This window comes from Zingiber officinale, chromosome 3B (assembly GCF_018446385.1).
Source record: "Zingiber officinale cultivar Zhangliang chromosome 3B, Zo_v1.1, whole genome shotgun sequence".
Taxonomy (NCBI): domain Eukaryota; kingdom Viridiplantae; phylum Streptophyta; class Magnoliopsida; order Zingiberales; family Zingiberaceae; genus Zingiber; species Zingiber officinale.
In genome coordinates, this window is record NC_055991.1 from 676,262 (window position 1) to 697,447 (window position 21,186).

At 35.0% G+C, this 21,186-nt stretch overlaps 1 protein-coding gene across 2 annotated transcripts; it reads left to right on the top strand.

Moving 5' to 3' along the window:
• Positions 1-1,416: 1,416 nt before the first annotated feature.
• On the top strand, positions 1,417-21,133 carry LOC122055362 (MADS-box protein SOC1-like). 2 transcript variants are annotated; one of them, XM_042616759.1, is made up of 6 exons: positions 1,417-1,950; positions 20,119-20,200; positions 20,271-20,468; positions 20,547-20,567; positions 20,676-20,717; positions 20,811-21,133. In XM_042616759.1, exons 1-6 carry the CDS (start codon positions 1,568-1,570, stop codon positions 20,967-20,969), a joined length of 885 nt encoding a protein of 294 aa, XP_042472693.1. In that variant the 5' UTR covers positions 1,417-1,567; the 3' UTR covers positions 20,970-21,133. The 2 variants fall into 2 exon arrangements, with proteins under 2 accessions (XP_042472693.1, XP_042472694.1); XM_042616760.1 differs by having other exon boundaries at positions 1,423-1,950; positions 20,271-20,423; positions 20,526-20,567.
• The last annotated feature ends 53 nt before the right edge of the window (positions 21,134-21,186 follow it).

Sequence of the window (21,186 nt, forward strand, 5' to 3'; positions counted from 1 at the left end):
TCTGGATTAATTTTCTTTACAAAGAAAGAAGAAATAAGTGAGTCATGACTTATTTGCAGTTAATGCTAATAGAAGAATTAAGTCTATCTAGTATTGTGTCAATTCTATTTATTGGAATTATATGTATCTTCTCTTTTTTCAATAACTATACTATGACTATTTGTTCTAAGTGTTTGCATATGTATTTCTTATAGGTAATGAAACATCATACATTCTCTAATTTGTCAGAGAACTCTCAACGTTTTGCTACTGCCTTTTTCCACTTGATTTCATCACTAGCTGAAACATTTATGTAGGAGGATATGCATTGATGCCCTTATCTATTTTTCTACTTAGAGCAATCATAAACACATCCATTATGAAATGAAGAGTTCCTAAAATAGTTGAGCAATTCTAATAGAGTGAGATCCACATTGGGCCTGATATGATTCATATCAGACCTAACATGGAGCATTTTTGCTGATTCTTTATTCTTGCATTGTAACACCTTCTAAAAGTCAAAATAAATAATGGATAGCAAATTTGAACTCCTTGCAACACCAGGAATCCATAGAAACTAAAATGGGTGCAATTGGAGCTCTCTAGGTCCATCAATGGGTTTTGACCGAAATCCACTGATGAACCTAGAGACCTCATATTATACCCATTTCAGTTCCTATAGATTCCTGATGTTGCTAGGAGTTCAAATTTGCTATCCATTATTTATTTTGACTTTTAGAAGGTGTTAAAATATAAGAAGAAAGAATCAGCAAAAAGGCTCCACGTTAGACCTGATATGAATCATATCAGACCCACGTTGGGCCTGATATGAATTTTTTGTTGATTTTTTCTTCTTGTATTTTAACACCTTCTAAAAGTCAAAATAAATAATGGATAACAAATTTAAACTCCTTGCAATACCAGGAATCCATAGAAACTGAAATGGGTGCAATCGGAGCTCTCTAGGTCCATAAGTGGGTTTTGACCGAAACCCACTGATGGACCTAAAGACCTCAGATTACACCCATTTCAGTTCCTGTAGATTCCTGATGTTGCAAGGAGTTCAAATTTGCTATTCATACCTTATTTTAGCTTATCTAAATGTATTAAAATGTTATCAAAAAATTAACTAAATTTTAAATGTCGTTGATGAAAGAGGAGATAGGAAAGAGAAGAGGGAGAAAAGAAAAACGTCAAAAAAAAAATTTGATTGGTCAGAAGGATAAAAAGGGAAGTGCATTTGAAAAAGTACGTTCTTTGATAAATACTAAGATATCTAGGTGCATGATTTGGTAAATTGCCAAAAAGAATATATTGAATAGATATGAAATTCGAATAAAATGAAATTAAATAAGAAAATTGTTTCTCGTTATTATTTTTTATTTTAAGAAGAAAAAAAAAGGCAGAAAAATAGGAATATTTTCTCGTTGATCTCCGGTCACGGAGCTCGACAGTTGAGGCCGAGTTCTCTTTCTATTCGAGGCAACAAGTAGCTATAAAAATAAAGAGAGTCCTTCTTTTTTATGGGATTCTACGAACACTGCCACCGAAAAGTAAAGCGATTAGCAAAGAGAGGAAGTCACAGCCAATGATATTTATTTTTTGGATTTATTTATTTATTCTACTCTCTCCAAAAGAATTATTCTTCCCGATCCTTCTTTTTTTTACTTTCTTCCATTATTCTCCAGCATCTCTAGCACGTTTTATTCTCTTATCAGACTCAAATCGCACTACGCGGAAGGAGAAAGGGGATCAGATCGGCGATGGTGAGGGGGAAGACGGAGATGAGGAGGATCGAGAACGCCGCGAGCCGGCAGGTGACCTTCTCCAAGCGCCGGAACGGCCTCATCAAGAAGGCCTACGAGATCTCCATTCTCTGCGACGCCGAGGTGGCTCTCATCGTCTTCTCCAGCCGCGGCCGCCGCTACGAGTTCGCCAGCTCCAGGTTTTAACCTCTTCTTCCTCTTCCTCGTAAGTATATTATCATGAGTGATCTCTTGATCTTTTTATCTTGTTTCGCCTTATTCTGCTTTAACTCTATTAGTGTGATGACGAGATCAATGCTAGGTCTTTGTTTTCTCTCTACTGAGGATTGCGAGTACATATTTTTTGCTTCTTGAGCAAGAAATTGTGCAGTACACTCGCCTTTTAATGCCATGTACCCTCCATCTCTTTAATTCCACTGCTCAAGATGTGTAGGTTTGCTTAACCTATTCTAGGGTTTAATTTTTAGTAATTAAATCGAAGTCTGATCAAAGTGGAATTTTTTTTTCTTCCCTTTCATGATCAAGGGCTTCGAAGAACAGCTGGATCCTTTTATGTCTAGGCTTTAACTGAACAAAGAAAGATGAAGTTTTAGTGCATACGTAGGTCATGCTTCGCAAATTTGTAAATATACTATAGCATAGCAGCTGCAGATCATTGGAGCTGATGGCTTTAATGTGCATGTCACCATGTCAAGTCTGTCCATGTCTCACAATGACACAGTTGCACTAAAAAGGAGTATTGGTATAGAGAGAATGGTTGTCCTTTAATTTGTCCTATATTTGTTTGGTTCCAGCTTATAAATACTCTGTCATAAAATTAATGCCAGATATGCAATATGCATTCCTACATTTTACAGCTAGTTAAATAAATTTTCTAAAAAAAATGATCCTATATGTGGATCTTATATTTCTATTTTTTCTAATTACTTGTCGTACTGATGAAACAAAAGTATTCCTAATTACTTATGATACTGATGAAACAAAACTATTACATACTTCATGTAGGCCGTTGCCATAAAATTTATTTAAAATATATTAATTTAATTCTTTTCTCTTAATTTAAAAATTTGCAAAATATTTATTATTTTAGGTTAAACTTTTTAAGCTCAAATATTGCTTTTCCATTCAGTAAGGTGAGATGATAAAATTTTATATCTTGATTGGCTTTGACCACATTTCACGTTTATGTATACCGTGTTGGAGTTATATACCAAATCTATATGAATTGTAAAGATGGTTTCCTATGTGCAACTCAGCTACTCCATATACGATCCATGTTATTTACAAGTCGAAATGATTAGATATTCTTGCAGTTGATATATATTTCACATTATTTGTGGACCTTTTCTTGTCTATTACCAGATTAAAAATTTCAATTAGCTACATGGAAGCAGAAATTTGCTGTAATTCATGCACCTCTACGCCCTGCAAATCCTTTTTTACCCTTTATTAATCATTGCCTTAAAGAACTTTCGCATTAATTAGATAGGGATCAAAAGCAAAACAGTAATCATATAGTACTCCAATTACTGTTTGGATTCCTGTAACATTAACCATAACTACAGAAATTTAATTATCTATGTATATATATTTTTTATAAGATTGTGTGTGAAATATCATAATCTTTTAATTGCTTCGGAATTTATCCATGATATAATCTTTTCCTCGTTCGTTGTCATTGATTATGTTTTTTTCTTCTCTGTATTATCATGATAATAAAGCTAGAAGATTGAATCTAGCTATTAATATGGAAGATATAAAGGATAAGATAATAAACTATTTGTCAATTTATTTAACACTAATTAAATTAATTAGAATTACTAATGATAGTATTGTCTAGATTTCAACAGAGGGGTAAAATTGCCTACCCATCAATGTCGATGATGATGATGATTTATAATTAGGGTTATCAATTTTTATATGGAAATTTGATTATTATGATTCCAAATAGTTAAGTTGAATATAACCGATTTAGGACCATAAAATAGTTACAAATTATTTGGTATACTTATTTACTAATAGTTTTATTTTTGAGAATAATCATTTAATACTACTTCTCGTTTGTGATAGTGTGGACGGTACTTCTAATAGTTCTGATCGATTATCTAAAGCTTATTATAAAATATTCAAAACGTTTAAATTTTCTATCTACCACATAACAGTGTTATTAAATTTTTTGTTTTGTTTTTTAGATTTAATACCATCCAAGAAGTGAACTATAATTTGAAGTTTTATCAGTATGTCTTCTCTCTTTTTGAATTCTGTAAAGGAAAAGTGCTTGAGTATATTTTGTTGCCACATTTACAATATTTGTGCATTATAATTTCATTAACTGAAGAGTTCAGACATGAAAATATAACACCAAACTATTCTATAAAAATATGGAAGTAATATATAATCATATTTTTCTGCATTGATTAATTTTATTATTTCATCCGTGCGTAATACTGTTTATGTAAAAAATCTCTTCAAAGTAAAGATTATGGTAGAAAGTATAGTAATTATATTTTGTTACCAATATCAAGCATTCCACAACCTATGCCTACTCATCAGTTTATGCAATTAAACACCATAATTTGATTGTGTTATTGTTCTTTTCTTTCTTCATTCAAACAATTTGCACACTAGTTATTTAATTCCCGTTTAATATTTTTTGTTTGGGCATTTTTATTTTAATTAAAATGCTTATTATATTTTTTGATTCCTCATTTATTTGTTTGTTAAAAAGATTATGGTTGAACCAAAAAGACTAACTTTGAAAATGAACTTGCTTTAAGGATCGGCTAGTTTGGATTGAGGAGAAAAGGGAGGGAATCAAAAACCATTTTTTCAGAAAAAAATGAATAGGAGGGCAATGGAAAAAATCATATCTCCTTCCCAAAACACAACTTTTATTGCTAGTTTCAAATTAAGTGAATATAGGGAATGGATTAATGACTTTCTTTCGTTTTTTTCCTTGCTAACTAGTAACCAAAAGATACTTTGGTACTGGAATTGATTAGTGCCTTCTTACTTTTGAGTTTCTTTTGTTGTTAGTTTGAACTTTTATCAACCAAAGATCTTAGCACTAGTCTTGCCCAAGGAGCCTCTCCTTTCATTAGCAGGGTAGGAAGGAGGCGAGAGAAAACATGAGGAATTATCTTTAGTTAAATAATCTGCATGACGTTCACCTGTTCTTCTGCTATAAAAGTCTTAAAATGACATTCCAGGTCTAGGAATTTGTGCAGATTCTAGAGATAGTAATGCTTACCTTTCATGCCAAGAACCATCAAACTATGATTTAGATAAAAAATCATTGTGTTAGTAGCGAGGATTTTCCTCTCCAAAGGCAATCCACCTGCAATATGTTGGTAGAACCTAAAAACAAAAATTGAAAAAATCATTGGCACCTTAGAAGAAAAATCCATTACCAACTATTGGAAAAGACATACTCATAACGTTAAGATTATCAATCATATGACACTAGGCATTTTCCCTATTGTCGATGTTGCTCAAGAATCTCAAGTAGGTAATGGTAGTTGTTTTAGAGCTAGGGAATCCATTACACTACAAAAAAAGGCACAATTTGGGATGAATTTTTAAAAACAATTCGTTGCAAAATGAATTTGTGACGAAATTGTTTTCGTCGCAAATAAGCTGTTGCCAAATTCTACGACGAAATAATGTAAATGTGTCGTCAAAATCGTTGCAAATTTACAATGAAATAAAATTTGTCGCACAATTTCATAATCTCATATTTGTGACGAATCCAAAGATTCATCGCAGATTTGTGATGAATCAGGGTATTCGTCGTAGATTTGCGATAAATAGTGATTTACAATAAGATTGCGACGAAAAATTTATTCGTCATAAAATTCGTCGCAAAACGATTTTTTTTTATAGAGCCTACCCATTTATGCATTTTATCATGTATACAAATATAACCACAACCTATTTATTTTAGATAAATACACAAATGAATACAACAACACATCATATTAATACAACAAGAAGTTTCTATCACATCATATCCATACAACACATAACGATACAAATACAAATACATATCAAACAAATCAACTTAAATCTTTTCTAATTTGTTACAGCATTAATAAAAACTACTACACAAAAAATAGGCAATACACTATGTAGGTCCCGCTCAGGCCAGCTAGAGGAGAGGGGTGAATAGTTTGCAAGTTAGAATTTAATACTTCTATTGCTTTTCAAATTAGCAATGAACACATATTAGTTAATTAGAGATAATAAACATAAGCATAAAAGTAAGAGATAAGAGGTTTTTACCTGTGTTACAACTAGGATGGTTGTTAATTCAAGGTAATAAAAAAGCTTCACTAACGTTTTCCTTGAAATCAGGCGAAGTAGCCTCTTACAGTCGTTGAAACTGCAAAAACAAAGAAAGAACTCAAATATAGTGTGTTGTTTTTTTGGTTAGGAGAACAAACTCTCCTTTTATAGCCCTCTAGTTAGATTTGACTGTTGGCTGACGTGCTAGCTCCGGGGATCTGAAGTGGGTCTGGGCGCCCCGGTAGTGCACCTTAGCTTCTCGCAACGACTCTTCAAAGGCCCGATGATAACTTTTCATCATTGCCTGGGCGCCTGGAGTGTTGCTAATGTGGACTCCAACAGTTATCCGCAGCAACGTCTCAAAGAAGGGCACTTGTTCGGTACTAGGCTGGTCCAGGCGCCCGGACCTGCTCCAGGAGTCCGGACTGGAGTCCGGACAATCTGTGTTGACTTGTCCGGCTTCTACTCTGGTCGTTTGGTGATTCTCGGACCATCCAAAGTTGAGCTCACCCGAACCCAACTCCGGTCTTCTCCTCGAGCAAATGTCCGCTCCGGCTTCTCATCCCTCGGAAGCACCACGCGCATCCTTCTCGTCCGTCGGTGTACTCTTTCGTAGCACCTCGTCCCTCGGATGCACCGAGCCCGTCGACTCGCTTCCCGTGCCATCTTTCTCGCTAGCTGCATCTTTCGCTCAACTTCTTATGTTCCTAAGTTCCTGCACTCTTAGACACAAGAATCAAATATAACATGACCTAACTTTAACCCAGTTGATCACATCAAAACTTACCCCGGGGTACTTGCAATCTCTGCCTTTTTGATGTGTATCAACCCACGTTAAGTTAGGGTTATTAAAAACAAACAATAAAATAAGTAAACATGGATTTTGAAATTTGCTACAATAAGTTTGCAATTTAAAATTTATAGCTCCCCTAAACTTAATTTCTAATTTTACCCCTTTGATTACATCAAAAAAATAGCGGTATATAAAAAATAAAATTTTTTTCTAAGAATTATTTTTAAAATATTTGAATTTCTAAAATAACCAGATTTGTCAAAAAATAATTTTAAAGTATCAAACAAATTATAAAATCTTTTGTAAAAACAATCATAATTATTTAAGAACATCATAAAAATTTCAAGATTTAGAACATTTTTAATTTTAGCTGTAGAAAATATTTTAAACAGAGAAAAATTATTTTTAAAAATAAATATATAAAAAATAGTTTTACAATCCTAAAAATCTGGTTCATTTCTATAAACATTTAAGATATAACGATAATTATCCAAAAAGATCAGGTTTTTCAAGATTCATCTCTAAAAAATTTTTAAATTTAAATTATATTTTTTAATAAAAAATTCATAAAGAATTATATACACGTTGAAAAAATCCAACAATTTTCATACTAATTGATTATTCATTTGTGCAATAAAGGAAAAAACTGTAACAAAAAATATAAATATATCTTAATAGATATATTTCGTTTAATATAGAAACATGTATTTTTAGAAAATAAATATTTATAATTGATTTTGACCTCTTAACATCATCTTAATTTTTCTGAGTGTTTGAAATAAAACATTTATCCACATAAAAATAAAATTTTTGAAAATACAAATTTTGAGAATTTTTAATATTCAAAATTAGTTTATCAGTAATTAATTTATGAAAAAATATTTATCAATCAAAAAATTCTGAAAATATTTTTGCTAACAGAAAATCTATGGTTTTATCATAGTAATAATTTTGAGAAAAAAATTTGAATAGTAAGTGTTGGATCGGATGAGTGCGAGGGGGGGTGAATATCGCGCTTTTCAAAACTTTTCTTTTACTTTAGAAAACAGAGTCGTGCAGCAGAAAGTAAAATGAAAGACTAGTTCGTTTACTTCGTTCGAAGTCTAGGTCGACTCCTACCCAAAGGTCCGTGGTCCTTGACCGCACCGATGGGCAATTCACTATAACCCTTCTTTCCGAAAACCTCGGAAAGAAATAGTGCGTACAGATAAGCAAGATAGTAACAATCTACTATCCTACTAATGAAAGAATACAATGCAAGATAATAAACTGATATACCGACAAATGTACAAATTGAAGCTCGGTCGGTACTTCCGGACGGAGTAGCTTGAAGAGTTGTAGAAGACTTGTAGCATGAGCAGCTTGCACAAAGGAGAGCTTTTAGATGATCAGGAAGTGTTATTCAGCCTTAGACCTCGAGCCACTATTTATAAGTGTCATTGAGGTTCGGTCGTCCGATCCCTCTGTTCGGTCAACCGATCCCTCTGTTCGGTCGACCGAACCAGCTCCCTTCCTTTCTGGCTGAGTCTGACGCTGGCTCGATCTTTTGCATTAACTGGTCATTAAGGGTTCGGTCGACCGAACATTCTCCTTCCCTGTTCGTCGAGATTTGCCAAGATCCACATTTAATGCTGCATTAATGTTGATTAGTTCGGTCGACTGATCCATGGGTTCGGTTGACCGATCAACTCTTTTTCCTTTTTCTTCTGATCGATGCTGATGAACTAGCCTGTGCTGAGTCATCATGGTTCGGTCGACCGATCCGGCCGAACCTATAAAACACTGTTAGACAGTAATCCTGCAAAACAGATGTTAGCACAATAATATAATAATACATGAGTAATGTAGGACAGTAGAACTGTCTTGATCTCAACTTGGAAACCTTCCCAGTTTCTTCAGTTGGATCAGCGACCTTAGGTTGTTCCTTTTAGGAACACGACCTCACTATCACTCCTCCAGTTGTATACCTCAACTTACCTGCCAAACATTGATCCTCCAGACTTGTTTGGACTTTCTCTGCTCAGTGTCTGATCACTTGATCCACTAAGGCCTTTCTTGCAATACCACATTAACCAGCAGCAATAATAGTAATACAGAATACAATGGTAAACCTAAACCTAGATTTACCGAGATCCGTTGGTCCGGTCGACCGTCCGATCAACCTTGCTTGGAGTTCACTCCTCCAAGACTTCTCGTTACCTAAGGTTATCTCCCCCTAGGTTTTTCACCACTTAGCTTCACTCACCAAGACTCAGTATTCGGCTACCCAGGGATCAAATCCTCCAAACATATCCACCTGGCTTCCACGATGTACCGAGATTTCCCTTGCCTCAGTATTCGGCTACCCAGGGATCAGGTCCTCCAAACCTATCCACCTGGCTTTCACGATCTACCGAGATTTTCCTTGCCTAGCCTGCAACTAGGACTTCCCTAGATCAAGCTCCATACTTAACATACTTAAACATATTTGTCTGACATTAAAACTTTGGAGGTCGATTGCACCAACATTAAGTTTGTATGAAAAATAACATAGAAAAATTTCAACAAAATATTCGAATGGTAGGTATGTAAACTAATTTTTGTAAACAAAATTAAAGCAAACTAAAATTAAACTATGCAAAAAAAAAAATATTTAAACTAAGCATGATTTAGGAACCCAAAATAAATTTTTATCTACTAGGTTAACAAGATATTTTCTTATCATCTTTCTAATTTGACCCTTATGAAATTTAAAGTACCAATTGATCTCTCTTTTATAATTTTGAAAATTATTTTGTGGACTAACAGGATTTGAGCATGCAGATTTTCAAGAATTCTATTTGTTCTTTTAATTTAGCATTTTCGTTTTTAATTCTATCAAAATCTTCTGAGGACATGCTTTAGCTAAAATAGTTTTAAATTTAGTATTGTCCTTTTTTATTTTAACATATTTATACCTTGATTTACAAAAAGATCTAGATATTAATTTAATACCTGAGTATAAATGATCAGGAGGTAAAAGATATACCTCACTTAGCATGTTTGTGTTGAAGCTTATTCTCCCCCTTCATTGTAGCAGTGTTCTAAAGTAGCTCTCCTTCATCGATGCTTTCGATACTCATTTTGGATGAGCTTGCTTCATTTTCGGCTTCTTGATGACTTGTCATAAGTGTAAGTCCAGCGTGGGCTTCAATCTCCAATTCAGATGATGACGATTCGTCCCACGTCACCTTAAGGTTCTTGTGCTTCATTCATGTTGGTCTTCTGTTGTTGTCTTTCTTCTTCAGTTTTGGACGGTTGTTCTTGATGTGCCCTACTTTATCACAGTTGTAGCATTTAATCTTTCTCTTGCCTCTTGGAGTTTTCTTGGCTGGTAACTCATTAAACTTGTTAGATCTAAAAAACTTTTTAAACTTCCTTACCATATACTACGCTTCTTGATCTGAGTCGAGGGAGGAATCTGAATCTGGCTCAATCCTTTTTTATTTCAGTGCTATGTTTAGATTTGGCATGTCCTTCTCTTTTAAGCCTGCACATTTAGACTCATGAAGTTCTAGGGTTGAAAACAAATTATCTAACATACTTACCTCTGGATCCTTAGAAATATAATAAGAATCAATTACTGAAGACCATATCGAGGTTCTTGGAAATGCATTTAAAGTAAACCATAGAGAGTCTCAATTAGTTAATGTTTCTTCGAGGTTTGCGAGCCTGGTGATGAGCTCCTTGATCGTTGCTTGAAGATGGACAACTGACTCACCTTTCTCCAATTTTAGGTTGCATAGTTGATTTCTGAGTAGATCTCTTTCGGCTAGCTTTGTTTCAGATAAACCTTATGTAGTTCTAGGAATTTCTCCCAGAGTTCTTTTGCGGAATTGTAGGCACCGATGCAATTGAGTTCTTGGGGCTGTAGCACACTCATGAGATGGAATTTAGCTCGTCCATTTGCCATGAACTCGGTCTGCTACTTCTTTGTCCACAAGTCCTCTTCCTTTTCTTCTTCGTTCACGTCTTTGGGTGCTTCAAAACCGTATTTAATGATTAATAATATATCAAAGTCGGTCTTGAAGAATACCTCTATTTTCTTCTTCCAGATGGTGAAGCCCTCCTCAAACTTTGGTGGATGAATGCTTGCTCTAGCCATTTGTGTTTTAAATAACGGTTAGTTCTTTTGAAGCATCTTCGCTCTAATACCAATTGTAGTTCCCACTCAGACTAATTAGAGGGGAGGGGTGAATAGCCTGCAAGTTAGAATTTAAAACTTCTATTTCTTTACAGCTTAGCAATGGACACACGTTAGTTAATTAAAGATAATAAACATAAGCATAAAAGTAAGAGACAAGAGATTTTTACTTAGTTACAACCAGGATGGTTGTTAATCCAAGGAAATAAAAAACTCCACTAACATTCTCCTTGAAACCAGGTGAAGTAGCTTCTTACAGTCATTGAAAACGTAAAGACAAAGAAAGAACTCAAATACAGTGTGTTGTTTTTTTAGCCAGTCAGACAAAGAAAGAACAAGCTCTCCTTTTATAGTACTCTAGTCAGATTTGACCGTTGGCTGATGTGGTAACTCCGGACGCCTGGAGTGGGTCCGGACACCTCCAACAGTGCACCTTATCTGCTCAACGGCTCTTCAATGGCTCGATGATAGCTTTTCATCCTCACCCAGGTGCCTGGACTGGTCCAGGCGCCTAGAGTGTTGCTAACATGGTTTCCAATAGTTATCCACAGTAATGTCTCAAAGAGGGGCGTCTGTTCAGTACTAGGCTGGTCCGAGCGCCTGGAGTCCCAGCGCTTGGACAAGTCAATTCTGTGTTGACTTGTCCAGTTTCTGCTTCAGTCACTTGGGTGATTCTCCGGCCATCCAGAGTTAAGCTCACTCAAACCCAACTTTGGCCTTCTCCTTGAGCAGACTTCCGCTTTGGTTTCTCGTCCTTTGAAAGCGTCGCGCATCCTTCTCGTCCGTCGGTGTACTCTTCTACAATATCTCGTCTCTCGGATGCACCAAGTCCGTCAACTCACTTCCTGTGTCATACTTCTCGCTAATTGCGTCTTCCGCTCGACTTCTTGTATTCCTAAGTTCTTGTATTCCTAAGTTCTTACACACTTAGACACAAGGATTAAATACAACAAGATCTAACTTTAATCTGGTTGATTACATCAAAACTTACCCAGGTATTTACACACTAATGGTTAATATGTACTTAGTTCACATACAAATGGAGAGAAAATGTAACAAAGAAAATAGAAACATGAAATAGTACACTAATGGTGAATATGATATCATTGTTAAAGTAACGACTGTAGGTATACTTAAAAAAGGTGAATAAAGATGAGTGTCTCTCCAAACACGTCAAATATAAACATGCACAGACAACATTACGAAATCAACAATCAAATATAGGCCAACAATTTCATGTGCAGTAAAGGCCAACCGCAGGCACCGAAGCAGGGGCCGGCCCTGCCCAGCAGGGACCAACTGTGGCCGACCATGCCCATAGCTAGCCAGTCACGAGGCCAACCGTGGTTGGCCAAGACCACCCAAGCCATTGAAGAGGGGAAGAGAGAGGGGAGAGGGAGCTTACAAGTTAGTCGCAGATTGTCGCCGTCACTAGGGAGGGGAAGAGATGATCGGGAAAGAGAAGACTGGGGTAGGGGTTCGACATTTAAGGTTTATTTTGGCGATGAATTTATTTTTGTCGCCAATTTGTTCCCAATTTGGGGGCGAGAACTGTGTTTGTCCCTAAATTTTGTGACGAACAAAGTTTTTGTCCCCATTTTCGTCCCCAATTTGGGGACGAATTTGGCAACACAAATTAATTCGTAGCTAAAAACCTTAAATTAGCTTTCCGCTTAACCCCCACCCCAAATTCAAATCTGCGACGAATCCATAGATTTGACGATGAATCCGTGGATTCCTCATAAATAAAAAAAAAATATATTAGCAAATGTTTTATGCTTGTATTTCCTTATGTTATATTTTTCGCTGCACATTGACATCTTGTAGATTAGTACATGATCGATAAGTATTCATCCCCACTAGTGACGTCACCAATTCCTAACAAGTTAATACAACCAACTGAAACAATCTATTTATTCTCAACAAATCTAAATTTATTTAGTCATCCAAGTCACCCACCTCACTTTGCTTAATTAACCCTTAGTTTCAATCAACATAACTAAATCATTGAACCTCATTTGACCTTATTGACTTGTTTAGCCTACTTAATTCCTTTAACCATAGCTCATCTAGCTTAACAAATTTGTTTACTCCATCAAAACTCGTACTATTACTAGTATGATCAACAAGGCAAACATCATGATTGCCCTAATTAACCTAATTATTCTTTTAAACCCAACCAATCCATTTAGTTTGACCAATACTGTTGGATCGGGTGGACCGGCTGAAGGGGGTGAATAAATGACCTTTAAATCGATTGAACCTTTCTCTTGCTAACTTACTTTTAGCAGGGACACACACATTAATTTATAAATAAATAGCACATAAAAGAAAGTAAGAAACTTAGAAAATTTTACTTGGTTACAATGGTTGCTAATCCAGACTGTGAAAGATCACTAGGAAAGCTCCTTTTTCGATAAGGTCGGAAGTGGAGAAGCCTCTTATAGCAGTTGAAAGAACCAAATGAAATACATAATTGAAAATTGAGTGTGTTACTTTACAACTAGGTTTAGGACACTGTTTATAGTGCACTGGTTGAAATGACTGTTTTACTGACGTGGCAATTCGAAGCACCTCCATTTGCCAACGTTCGATTGATCTAGTTGAATGGAGGCACCTCGGTTCATCAGATGTGCCTCAGTTCCGATGGAGGCGCCTTAGTGTGGTTGGCGTAGACTCTGCTGCTTATCTCCGCGGCAACAGTTCCAATCTCATTCGAGGTGCCTTGGGTTAATCTGAGATGCCTTAGCTAGTGTTCATCCGAATGGTCAATCTCAGCATCGACCATTCTTCATTCCACTCGCTTGGGTGATGTTTCGTCGTCCGGAGTTAAGCTCATCCAAATCCAACTCTGACCTTCACCTCAAGCAGACTTCCTCCCGGCTTCTCGTCCCTTAGATGCACCACGTGCAACTTTTTCACTCCACCAGTGTACTCTTCCATAGCTCCTCATCTCTCGGATGCGTCGAGCCAGTCGACTCTCTTCCCGTACCACCTTTCTCATTCGCTATGTATTCCGCTTGACTTCTTGTGATCATAAGTTTTTGCACACTTCAACACAAGACATCAAAACATACACTCGGTTGATCAACATCAAAACTAACTCGGGATACTTACAATCTTCCCCTTTTTAATGTGCATCAACCCGAGTTAAAATTAGAGAAAATAAATAATAAATGATATATGTTAAAACAATTATAAATAATTAATCATAAATATTTGCAATCATAACAATAATGTTTTGCAATTAAGTCCTCTCCCTTAATTTTCCCCCTTTGATCACATCAAAAATATGAAAAAAAATGAAAAATGGCAAAGAAAGCATTTTAAAAATTTCCAAGGGGTTTTCATAGATGATCCAAGGTTCTATATTTTTACTAAAATCATTTTGCATAGAAAATCATTTTTAAGAATTAAACCTCAGATTTGTAAGAAATAATTTAAAAATAATTTTTTATTTTTTAAAAAAAAATTGAAATTTTTTGTCAATGTCAAACAGAATCAATCTGATCACAAAAAAATTTTCACTAGAAAACTATTTTTCTTATAACCAAAATAAATATTTTTGTAAAAAATAGTTGTTATTGAAATTAAATTGTTAAAAATATATTTATTTGTCAAAATAATTTTCCAATTTTTCTAAATATTGAAAATATAACATCTATCTGTAAAAAAAAATCAAGATTTTCCAAAATCAATCATCGAAAATTTTAAATTTTAAATTTCCATTTTTTGGTAAAAAATTCATAAAAAATTATGTAACAATCGAAAATTTTTAAAAAAATTCTGCTAACAGATAACATATTTGTTTATCATAAAAAATTTAAACCTAAATAAAATAGAATAGAAAGTAAGCGAAAATTAATTTTGCAAATAATGTTAACAAATCAAACAAATTAATTTCTAGCAATTAAATCCTAAAAAAAGGATCAAAATAGATTTTTGAATCCAATATCGATTTTTGCCTACTAGATTGATCAGATATTTTCTAGGAATATAATTTTTTAATACTTTTATAATTTGACCCTTATGATTTTTAATATACTAATTAGGCCTTCCAGAATATCTAAAATTTGAATTTGAGCATGTATTATACTTTTCTAACATTTCTATTTGATTTTTAAATTTTTTATTTTCAACCTTAATTTTATCAAATTCTTCTAAGAGACATGCATTTACTAAATTAACTTTTAAGTCAATGTTATCCTTTTTTAATGTTACATACTTTATTCTTAGTTTGCACAATGATCTAGATAACATTTTAATAGTTCGGCTATTCCTCTGTCTCGGACTCTCCTGATGATGACTCACTCCAAGTTGCTTTGAAGTTCTTTTGTTTGGACCTCTTTGACCCCTTTGTCCTTTTTTTCTTTGTTCTTCAATCTGGAGAGTTGTCCTTGATATGCCTTTTTTCATTGCAGTTGTAGCACCTTGCTTTCCTTCTTCCTCGTAGAAGTTTTTTGGCATGTGTCTTATCAAAGTTGTTAGAATTAAAAAACTTTTTAAATATCCATACGATATAACCCTCTTCGTTTTCATCGAGGGATGATTCTGAATCCGGTTCGATCTTTTTGGCTTTTAGTGCTAGGTTGTGTTTTGTTCCTTTTCTTTTCTGAGTTTTGTACATGATTTGTGAAGTTCTAAAGTTAAAAATAAACTTTCTAAAGTACTTACCTCGAGATCCTTGGAAATGTAGTGGGAGTCTATTATTGACGTCCATTCCGGGGTTCTTGGAAATGCATTTAATGCATACCTTAGTGAATCTCTGTTCGTTACTATTTCTACATGGTTGTTAAGCCCGGTGATTACCTCTTTCAACTTTGCGTGCAGTTGTTTGACCGTTTCCCCTTCTTTTAGCCATAGGTTGCTTAGTTGATTTCGGAACAAGCCCCGTCTTGCTAGTTTGGCTTCTGAGGTGCCTTCATAAAGCTCCAGGAACTTCTCCTAGAGTTTGGTGGAGTTGTAGGCACCGATCTGATTGACTTCTTGGGGCGGTAGAATGCCCAGCAAATGGAACTCTTCATTGTCGTTAGTTACAAAATTAGTTTACTTCTTCTTGTTCCATTGGTGTTCTTCCTTTTCTTCTCTGTTCTCATCTTTGGGTGCTTCAAAATCATTTTTAATTGTTAGTAATATATCAAATTTATTTTTAAAAAATACCTCTATTCTTTGCTTCCAAAGTGTGAACTCTCCCTCGGACTTCGGTAGATGAATGCTTGATCCTACCATCTTCTTGTTGCTTTAATCGGCAGTTAGTCCTTCTAAGGCGGTTGGACTCTGATACTACTTGTTGAATTGAATGGATAGGCTAGAGAGGGTGAAAGATGCCCCGCAAATCGATTAGACCTTTCTCTTGCTAACTTACTTTTAGCAGGGACACACACATTACAAATAAATAACACATAAAAGAAAGTAAGAGACTCAGAGAATTTTATTTGGTTATAATCTAGGTAGTTGTTAATTCAAGACCGTGGAAAGTTCACTAGTAAAGTTCTTTCTTCGACAAGGTCGGAGGCAGAGGCAGAGAAGACCCTTACAACAATTGAAAGTACCAAACAAAATACAGAATTAAAAATTGAGTGTGTTACTTTACAACTAGGTCCTTTATAGGGCGCCTCCAACGAAATAAAGTTTGCCAACGTTCGACTGATTTGGTTGAATGGAGGCGCCTCGATTCATCGGAGGTGCCTCAGTTCCGATGGAGACGCTTTAGCTCCGATGGAGGCGCTTGAATGTGGCTGACGTGAGCTCCGCTGCTTATATCCGCAGCAACGACCCCAATCTCATTCGACGCACCTTGTGTTGATCTAAGACGCCTTGACTACTGTTCATCCGAGGTGCCTCCAATCCCATCTGAGGCATCTCGAATACTATTCATCCGAATGGTTAATCTCAGCATTGACCATTCTTCATTCAGTTTGCTTGGGTAATGCTCTGGTCGTCCGAAGTTAAGCTCACCCGAGCCCAACTCCGACCTTCTCCTCTAGCAGACTTCCTCCCGGCTTCATGCCCCTTGGATGCACCACGTGTGTCTTTCTCGCTACACCGATGTACTCTTACGTAGCTCCTCGTCTCTCGGATGCACCGAGTCCGTCGGCTCCGTTCCTGTGCCACCCTTCTCGTTCACTGCGTCTTTCGCTTAACTTCTTGTGATCTTATGTTCCTGCACACTTAGACACAAGACATCAAAACACAAGACCAAACTTAACTCGGTTGATCAATATCAAAACTAACCCAGGGTACTTACAAATACAACCGACCAATTCATATTCTCAATTTGTTTATTTGATTGATCAACTTCTTTAGTTGCTCAACTCATTTAGTTTCACTTGTCCACTTGGCTCATTTAGCACAATAGGCTATTTAGCACAATAAACCTACTTAGTATGCTCTGCTTGTTTGATTAACCAATAGGTCAATATAAGTTAAAAATCTCCCATCTGCGGCAAATTCACGGATTTGTCACCAATATTTAGATTTTTTTTTAAAAAAATAGCATTTTTTTAAAGCAAAATCTTAGAATGTTGCTATAAATCCATGAATTGGTTGCAACATTTGCGATGAGTTATAAATTCGTGGCAAATGTTTTGCAACAAAACTTAAATTCGTTGTAAAATTTCCAATAAATTCTAGATTTGTTAAAGATGCTTGCGACAAATCTCTTTTTCGTCGTAAATCAGCAACGAATATTCATGTTCGTTGCTAATTGGCAACGAATTCTACAATGGAATAATTTTTGTTGTCAACCAGTGATCAAAAGTTTTCATTGCTAATTTGCAACGATTTCTAATTTTGTCACTAATTTGGCTGCGCCGCTAAAATTTATCGCTAAATTAATGTTTTTTGTACTGTTAATTAATAATTAGAATCAAACGTTACTTTGCTGGTTAAACTGTGATAAACTTGGTAATTGATAATCCTTCTCATGGAAGAGCTCACAATTCATGGCATAGGTTTTATTAATAATTATGGAGCATATATAGCTAATTCACAGGCTCACTGCTATGGAGTTAGAATTCGAATAGCATTTACATGTTCAAATCACGTATAGAATCCTATGTTATCTTTCTCTTGTCCTCCACCTAGTCAATTTCTACTTAAATTTTCAAGCATTATAAGGTTAGTAAAGTAAAGAAAACAATTTGAAATTGTGCTTTCAAAGTGGTCATGTATCTTATATATATAGGTGGAATTCATTTGTGAACGGCAACAAGGTCTTTATTTTTTTCCAAAAAATTTCTCCCTCTCTACTTATCCTAAAAGCAATACCCTGGAGGGTTATTTAGACTGCAACGATATCTACACCATCCATAACGAAAATGCTTATGTTTATTCATCTCAAACATAAGATCTACACAAAAACTTGTTTGTCCTGAGATTGGAGATATATGCTTGACATGTTCCTATAATAAGCTTAAATTTTGTATGAACTCTAGGTTGAAGATGATTTACATCATTAATTTCATTATATATGATGAAGTTTTAACATTAAATGGGATCTAAGCAAGTTAACTCATAGTGCCTTTACCTTTACATTTTCATCACCACGTAAGCCTCAATAAATGGTGAAACCAATTAAGAGTTTGATTAGGGATCATTTTCAACAGGAACTCATATAATAATTAACTAAAATTAGAAAATCAATGTATTGGTGTTTTTAGATTAAATTGTTCACCAAAAGGCTTTTATAATATGGAAAAGGAAACACAAAGAAGAGAGTTCCTGTAACGCATGCAAAGCTAATGTAGGAATTTTAATCTCATATTAAGCTTTTGAAAATAGTTTAAGATATTTAAATATAGACATACCCATTAAGTAGAGTCTTGAAATGATGAGTTTGGATTAAGGCACCATTAATCTCGTATAAGCTGTGTTATCCACACTGCATATAGTGCAAAACGCACGTGGTCAAATAACAATCCACCATTTATTTGATAATGGTGGAATTTTGGAGATCTCGCCATGTGGTCAAGAAGCATCATGAATCAAATAAGTTTAGGCATGAGCTTATCTGAAGTGGATATAGCAGTGCGGATCAAATGATTTACTAGAGCAAGTCAAGCAAGACCTCATTGGAGTAGCACTCTGAAGGTTCAATTGAGCATTAGAGTTAAGATCTCGATAAGGATGATCTTCTAGTTATAGACATGGGTACTCCATAATCAGTTACTCATGGATACCAACTCATAAATCTGAATTGGCTATCCGACTATGCTTCATGCATAATCACGTTTAGTTGGAAATTGAGTTTACTTGAATTTGGATATTGTTTATCTTTCAAAGGAATAGGCTATTAATTGGATTCAAGTTTGAATACTAACCAAAATGTAGGTACCCGACCGTCATTCTTACAATAGCTTAGGTTATTAATAAGTGCTCTAGGAACACCTAATCACCATTGGATTTGATCTCAAAGTCTATCTCCTTTCTCTGTTAGCAACATAGCTAAAATCATATTATAACATAAAACAACCTCATATTATGTGATTTTATGGCAAACACAAAAAGGATAAGATAAGAACAAGATGATATTGTTTAAACTACATATATCCATGAAAAACACATTTGCCTAATTATGCTCATAAAAGAGGAGTATAATTACAAAGAAACAATATTTACTTTTCTCTAAAAATGAAGAAAAATAGAAGAAAAAAAACTTTTTTGGTTAGTTTCTGTGATTTTAGTGGTCATTGAGCAAATTGTCTCATCTAGATTTTCTATCGACTTGGAGACAATTTGTCGTTGTGGATATATGTTTAGTGTGTATCACATGATAGATATCGTATTATGTTATTCCTTTTGTATAGAGGCTATTGTATGTTGCTTATAAGGTTTTTTAGTTATAATATTTTAGATTAATATTTTCACCATAAAATGAATTCTACATTCTAGGTGTTGATTTAGGTATCAATTTGCCGTAACAGATTAGTACATCTACAACAACAGCTAAGTTTTATCGCACTAGGTGCGGTTAGCTAAGCATATTAATACATCTGCACAATTGAAATTGATTTTGCTATTGTCTAGAGCCTTCTCTTACATATAAATCAATGAAGAGCTTCAATTAAATGTCTGTAATTTTCACTTTTTATTTGAATATCCAATCTAATTACTTGTTATTTGGGTACATCTAGCATTGAAAAGACAACGGATCGCTACCTAATACGCACAAAAAATGTGAACATCAAACCGAGTGCAACAAGTCATAATACGCAGGTTAGTCATGCTCATTTCAGTTATACTTTCTCATTAACTTAAATATCTCTCTAATTTGCAAATCTCAAAGCTTGAAGCCACAAATGTCATGAAGAAGATCACGCTTATCGAATCCCATAGAAGGAAGCTGTTGGGTGAAAACTTGGGATCTTGCTCAGAAGAGGAACTGCAAGAACTTGGGAACCAATTAGAGGAAAGCCTCAGCCAAATTAGGAAAAGAAAAGTATTTTCTACTGCGATCAACTTCATTCCTTCTCATACTCAGCTGGTGAAAAATCTGTCTGTTTCTATCTATGAATTTCTTCTTTCTCTTTCTCTTCTTCAGCAATCCATACAATTTGAACAGATTGCAAACCTCAAGGAAAAGGTACAAGAGCGTCTATATATATATATATGCCATATCATTAGCAATTTAGCTATTTTCAATTTCAACTATAAGATTTCATTTTACTTCTCGTTTGCTTTGGAAATCAAGGAGAGGGGCCTTCTGAATGAAAATAGTGTATTAAGAGAAAAGGTAAGACATTTGCATCATTACACTGCTCTAATCTTGAAATAATTCAATGGAACATCAACTAATTGGATTCTTTTTTTTTTCTTTTTTTGAAAGTTGAATGGAGGGAGGATGCTACAATTTAGTACTGCAGAAGTCACACAGGAAGATCAGGATGCTGCAGGAATCACAGAGGTAGAGACCGAGCTGACGATAGGGAGGCCAGGAACTCGCGACACGAGCCGTGCGTGCTCATGTTCAAATCTTGTTCAATAATCAGCTAAGATTATTTATAGGTGCACTAAGGCATGTACAGCTAAAAGAACCCAAGCCAGAGGAGAGGAAGGAAACTAGCTGAAATGTAAGTTAAGGATGCTCGTGTTAAGAACTCTTTGTCATTCAGACTTATGCAAGAACGATATGTTTCAAGTTTCAACTCATCCAAATCATTGTTGTGTGGGATGCAGATCCGATATGTTTAAATTGATCGTCT

Coding starts and splice junctions, on each gene's coding strand:
- LOC122055362 (XM_042616759.1), top strand. CDS start 1,568: ATGATATTTATTTTTTGGATTTATTTATTTATTCTACTCTCTCCAAAA. Junction 20,201..20,270: donor CAACAAGTCATAATACGCAG/GTTAGTCATGCT, acceptor CAAATCTCAAAG/CTTGAAGCCACAAATGTCAT. Junction 20,718..20,810: donor ATAGTGTATTAAGAGAAAAG/GTAAGACATTTG, acceptor TTTTTTTGAAAG/TTGAATGGAGGGAGGATGCT.